General features: G+C 37.5%; 1 protein-coding gene across 1 annotated transcript; it reads right to left on the reverse strand.

Moving 5' to 3' along the window:
* Positions 1-3,577: 3,577 nt before the first annotated feature.
* Positions 3,578-5,631, reverse strand: LOC142338127 (uncharacterized). Its single transcript, XM_075387762.1, has 2 exons — positions 5,102-5,631; positions 3,578-4,910 (listed from the first exon to the last, which is right to left on the reverse strand). The coding sequence occupies exons 1-2, from the start codon at positions 5,629-5,631 to the stop codon at positions 3,578-3,580; spliced, it is 1,863 nt and encodes a 620-aa protein (XP_075243877.1).
* Positions 5,632-6,535: the final 904 nt, after the last annotated feature.

Raw genomic sequence — 6,535 nt, forward strand, 5'->3', positions numbered from 1 at the left:
ATTTGCAGGTAGTATGAATTGGGTTTTTTTTTATTTTTTGTATTTGATTCCAGGACTTGACCTGCTGTGTTTCTCATTTTTTTCAAACTGATCAATCGTTTTTCCTGCTTCTGCCGCTTTTTATACAAATTCGATTTATTATCTTATGGCTATTTGACTATTCCGTTTTACGAAAACACTTGGGACTATAAGGAAAAAAATGGGACAATTTTGTCTTGCTGATAGTGTAAGCTGCGTAATCGAGTATTTCATGATTATTAACACGAAAACATTTAAGATTCCAGTATTGTGAATTTCCGAAGCCAAATCCGAGGTCTACAAAAAAATAATATCATAAGGGTTTCGCTGAGTACACGTTACGAGAATCAGCTGTTTTCTTGACGCCTTAATTTTTTGGTTATATTTCGTTTAATTTGATAAAACTGGAAAACCTTATAGTTTTTTTCAATTTCATTGTAACATCAGTAGTAATCATATCTGCCATGTTACTGGAGGGGGGGTCCGGACCCCCCCCCCCCCTACAAGAACTTTCACTCTGTAAAAGTTGATTTCTTGTACTTTTGAAGAAACTTTGAGAGTCTTATTGTTTTACCTACTTCGATCTTTTGGATTGTAAGTTCATGTTATTTGAACTCTTGGGAAATAAATTTGGACAGTTTGGAATATTTCCTTCCGCGCGCATGAGTGGGCTGTTATGCCTAATTTGAACTTTTATTGAGCTTTCGAAAGTGGGGATTGTTTAAACTTGTCAAGTTTTGTTTACGGTGGGGGATATTATGTGGAATTAAATCAAAGCGGAGCGGGCTCTTGGAAACTGAATTTCAAAACAAAATTAAATTAGTGCGGTGTGTTTTATTGATTTTGAAATTAATTTGCTTCGGTGTATGAAAAGTGTTCCAATTAAGATAAAAGTAAATGTATGGCTGTGAAAGCAGTTTGGAAGTATAAATTTGGTGAGGGGAATAAAGCAGGGCCCTCGGTGTTAGAACTGAACCGTTTCTTGGCAAATGTTTGGAATAAATTCTTTTCTGCCTGTTAGGTTGAGATAAATGTTAAATCACCAAAATGAGCCTTCTGAAGAGACTATTTCCTATTTCTTCTCAATTGTATTGCGTCTACAAAGCGAACTAAGTGAAACTTGAAGCTATTAAAAAGAATGCCAGGACACAAATGTGAGACTTGTGAGCTCACTTTCAACAACTTTCAAGAAAAATTAAAACATTTCACAGAAAATCATAAAAACCGATATATAAAATATTAATCAAGATGTCAGGAAGCCATTTATTTTCTTCCTCAGTTTACCAAGCATAAAAAGCACAACAAATTTCTTGAAACCAACCCATTATACTGTTCTCGATCTCTTGTTTCGGGGAAAATATTGGACCAAATTTGCCCTTTCTGCAGGCAAATTTTTTTTTATAAACAGGAGCTCGAGAAGCATTTGAAAAACTTTTGTCGGTGCAAAGTGCAAAGAATATCCGACAGGAGGACTGGGAAATTTCCTTAAAGTAAGTTTTCTTCTCACCAATTGTATAAAAATATCATTATTAATATTTATCTTTGTATTTTTAAATTTTCCGTTCTATAAAAGAAGTACTTATTACAATACAAAGAAAAATAACAGATTACTCAGTGTCAGAATCTACAATATAAGCACGGGCACCTTTAATCGAGATTACTGGCAATTCCTCATTTTCAGAGAGTGTTACCTCTGAAGAGTTAGTAGATTCAACACTATCTATTTGTCTGAATAAGTTATTGCTTAATGTTGCTTGCTTCTTTTTGTTGCTGATGCTGGCTAATGTTGCATTCTCACTGCTTGAAGAGCAGCAATCTGGGTTTTCATCAGCTTCAATGAGAATGAACGGGTTATTGATTTCCTGGTCAGACTCATCACTTTGTTCCGATAAATTTGAAAGGTCAATAACATCATTCAACTCTTCATTAGAGTACGAGGGCTGATGAAAACCTGGATCGGGTGTTTCCCAGCCTGAGGCCTCCCCTCCTTCAGGAAGTTCAAACACGTTATAGGGTTCGTTCAATTCGTCTTCCCAGTCGGTTTCGGCACACAGTTTTTTTGAAACGTATTCATCACGCAAAGAAAAATGTCCGAAGGGCAGTGTCGTTTTTTTGTCTGTATTTATATATCTTTTGTCGTCGTATGCGCAGAGGGCAATTTTGTTCAAGCACACAGTTTGTAGTTGATGTTTAAGTGTTGACATTTTGATGTTTTCAATCTCACTACGTTGCTCGTCTCCAATGTCTCTTTGAACATTTCATGATTTAATTTGGCTTGTGCGAATTTTTAAGTTCCTTTCGCCGACATTTTGTTTTCACCATTACTAGCAACAATCGAGTAAAGTTTAGGCTTAAGGGCACAGAATTCTTCTATTGGCGTTCCTGCAAGTTCGTCTTTGAACTTAAGCACCACCTTGGCATTCGTTTTGTCATAGAGTTTGTGGTCGCTGGGGAAGTTTGAGAGATCAAAGTGTTTTTTCAGGGTAGCGTTTTTCGTCAAATCATCATAGAAACTATTCGTTTTAACTTTGTATACAAATGAGTCTGTATCTGAATACAGCAAACTGCACTCTGTTTGTTTTTTCATTACGTTGTAATGAAAATCCAACATAAACAGCTTTGAAAGCTCAAGAATGCTGGCTCCAATAATTGTTGGTTTGTTCCATACTATGGATTGGACTTTCTTTGTGATAATTGTTAGGTTCTCGTCTATGATTTTTATCGATGAAATATTTCCTTTTGATGTTGTTTTAAGTAGCTCCTCTTCTGTGCGAACAAATTTAACGGACACTCTATTTCTCAAACTTTCACATAGCTTGCCAAAAGTAGAGTTTGACATAAGTTTGTAGAAATCCTGATCAAGCTTAGAGCTAGCTTCTTGACGTTTCTGTGTGTTAAGTGCAATATAACTTGCTTACCACTTAGATTGATGAAACTTTACTGCTCGATGAACTCGGGTGACCTTAATTCCGCTATCAACATAGAATTTGAGGTTCCGGTAGTGAACAACATAGTTCTTCTTTGGGTGAAACGTCTGTCTCAACTTACTTGATTTCGACGAACTTAGACTAAGAGCACTTCTAAGAGTTGTCTGATAGTCACTAAGTTCTAGGGTATCAATTGGTTCCTTGTCGGGTATCAATGGGTAGTCTGCATGTTCATCATGTAGAGCATCAGGGTACTCTAGATCCACCTCAACAATGAAACCAACATCCCCTTCGTCGTCGGTCTGCAAAATCGTTTCTAGTGCAACATCTTCAATCAATTCAAACTGATTCAGGGGAAGAGGGAAATGCAACATGATTCCCCCGTAAAGGTTATTAGCATCAATATAAATGATTGATGAGACTTCCTTTGAGCTATCAAAGTTAGGCAGTAGAGTGTTGTTTGCAATCTCTAGTCTTGAACTGTAGATGGAGGACAGGCCTCCACGTATCATTTTCTCTGCCATTTCAAGGATCAGTCGGTCTGTCAACAGCTCAATTTCGGGCTTGCAGGTTTTCAGAAACGCGTTTCCAGAAAGGTTTGAAGCTGTGTAGAACTGTGCGCAGTCAAGGCCTTATGTGTCATAGCACACAGAACGCAGCTCCTCGAACCAGCATGACAGCTGTAGCACATCGCCAGTGAGATATAGCTCCAGGAATTCCTTCAGACTTTGGCAATTGAACTCGTTGAAGACAAAATTCAACTGATTGAGTTCCTCACTGGTAACATCAATTTTATTGTCTTTCAAACTGTTTTTCCAGTTTTCGAGACTGGGAAGAGAAAGTTCTCTCAGTTTTCTGAAGTTATTGACATACGAGTAGGGAAAACTTCCCTTTTTTATCAACAAGTTGCGTTGCTCAGTGGTATAGCCTCGGTAAAAGTTGTCAAGAATACTGAATTTATTGTGAGGCAGAGTTTGTACAATTTTATCGAGGCTGCACGGCATAAACTTAAAACTGTCAATAAAGCGCATGTACTCGTAAACAGTGACTTCATCTCGCTTTCTTTTTCGTGTTTCAATGAATACACCAAAATTTAGTGCAATGAATTTTTCGTCATTTGTCGGTATCACTTCAATTTTTGTTGACTCTGAGGCTGTATGCAAGGACTTAACTATGTGATGTAAGTCATAATTCATCATGTTGTGGGCAATTACGGGCGTGAAGTTGAGTGTTCGGCGCTTGAGGTTGCATTCGTCGTGTGCGTAACCGATGAATTGACCACTGTAGTGACAGTGGTCTAACACTTTTTCGTTGTCATTGTTGAAAGCAACATCACAAATCCAACATCTCGAGAATGTACTTTTCAAAGGAGCGGCTCCAATAAATTTAGGAAATTTCCTTTTCTGATGGTAAAAGAACCTTGCAAGTTTTTCGATTTTTGTAATGAAGCGTTTCATACAATCGGGGCCTGTGTAAATGTCAAAATGTATTGGTTCAGGGTTGTTATGTTCGACCACAATTAAGCAGTAACTACACGGTAAATGGTGTTCCAAGGCACACGTGCTTGAAGTCATTGGGTTATTTTTTGCTGTTGCTACAGGCACAAGTAGAGATTCCAAGTCCAAGTATACTACAAAAGGTGAAAACCACCTCGCGGCGTAGTTTTCGAACTTTAACTTGTTGTTAGCAGGATCGGGCATCGTGATTTGCAGAGAATCATTTTCCAAACACGATTTCTGATGTGCTAATAGCACATCCGCTGACGAACAAATGTGAAAACAGTTCCTGCACAGCTCATTTCTATCACGATACTCTTTACCGTTGATTTTAGCGACAAGTTTCATCAAATTGATAATGAGTACGTAGTGGTATGTCTGTTCGTTTTGTAGGAGCAACAAATCGAGTACGAATGGGAAATTTTTGCCTCGTGACAGCCTCAATGGTAGTAATTGCTTCGTCTGATACCTTAAATATGAAAAATCTCTGACTTTTTCTGGATAGTGAGGTTTTTTAAACAGCAAAATGTTAAGAACTGTTATGATGAACGAAAAATTTTTGTTCCCCTTTTTTTAACAACTTTTCGTTTTTGTTTTTGCTTTTTTTGCCAAAAAAAATAAAATCACATTTAAATACAGAATAATACGATTTGTTCTTACCTGAACACATTAACTTGTACTTCATTGAGTTCCTCAAACTTTGATATGTCCTGTAGACTCATTGGCATTTCAAAGTCCCCTTTCGGTTGCTTTGCTGATGGATTTTCTTTGCTGTACGTCAGAACGTTGGTGCGTGACCTGAAGCATGGTGTTGGCGGTTCTAATTTTTCTTTTTTGTAAACCAGATGGTATCCAGCTGTGTAGCAGTAAAGGAAACAGTTATCATCGTTTGCATTGTGTATGTTTAACAAGTTCGAATCTCTTCTTAGCGGATGTTCCTCATGAAACGGTATGAAACTGCTCCCCCGGACAGGCACATATTTGGCCAGCTTCAGGGTAACTTTGTCTATTGAAAGAAGCTGCCACCCACTTCCGTAGCTTGAAAACAAAACAAGTTTTGAAACAATGTTGTCGACAAAGTCTTCAAAAATTTCATCCGAAATCCCTGAATGATATACGATTCGTGTATTCGTATTGAAAAACACGCTCAATTTTTCTTGATCATCATCCAAAGGTTTCTGAAGCGTCATTTCCACTACAAGTTGAACCTTTTGTGGAAACTTGTGCGTGTGTTTTTGGACTGTTTTCGAAATTTCGCCCCGGTTCCTGAACAGATTTTCCATATTGTCTAAATCCCCCTGGGCCGGCTCAAATTCGTAGTAGTTTACACCATTGCTAATTGAACAGACTGTTGGTCTAGACGTATCAACTTCGTGGGTTTCCAAGTCCAAAATGGGCAGACCATGCTCATTGTTTATGTGCTCTGCATATTCGAGTTTTGTTTGAAAACCTACGCGACAAGTATAGCAGACTTTTAAAATGGGCTGTTGATGAGAAATATGAGAATGCTTACGCAGTGTAGGAAGACTTCTGACGTTCTCGAAGCACTGAAAACAGCTGAAAGTCGGTATATCTGGAAAAATTTTATGTATATTTTTCATATGCTTGTTAAGGGACCTTCTGTTGGAGAGCTGAGCAGAACAGTTTGGACACTGAACTGGCATACTGTACAGAAGTACGGAACGCAGTTTTAAAGCTTTGAATGGTGTTGAGACTTTTTGAATAATAGGGTAAGAAATGTAGAAAATAATGATTGATAACGTTAAGAATGATTTTGAGATATTTCTGAGTTGTGAGAGTTTTTAAAAAGCTTAGGAAATATTAATTTATAGTAAAAGTCTGAAAAGCTTTCAAATTTTTTTGCAACCAAATAGAGGTATAAATTCTTTGCTTTATGTTTTCCAATTTATTAAAACTTTTTCACCCAAAAGTTGACGAACAGATAAAGCTGAATTTTCTGCAATCAAGTCAAGAAATGAAGTTTTGATTGCGTGGCACTACACGGGTTTCGTTTAATTCTTGAGCACACCTCAGTTTACAGCTTTAGGTAGTACAATGTTTTCTAACCCTGAGGGGGGGCGTATTTAAATATAA

This window comes from Convolutriloba macropyga, chromosome 4, assembly GCF_964194025.1.
Source record: "Convolutriloba macropyga chromosome 4, txConMacr16.3, whole genome shotgun sequence".
Classification (NCBI taxonomy): domain Eukaryota; kingdom Metazoa; phylum Xenacoelomorpha; order Acoela; family Convolutidae; genus Convolutriloba; species Convolutriloba macropyga.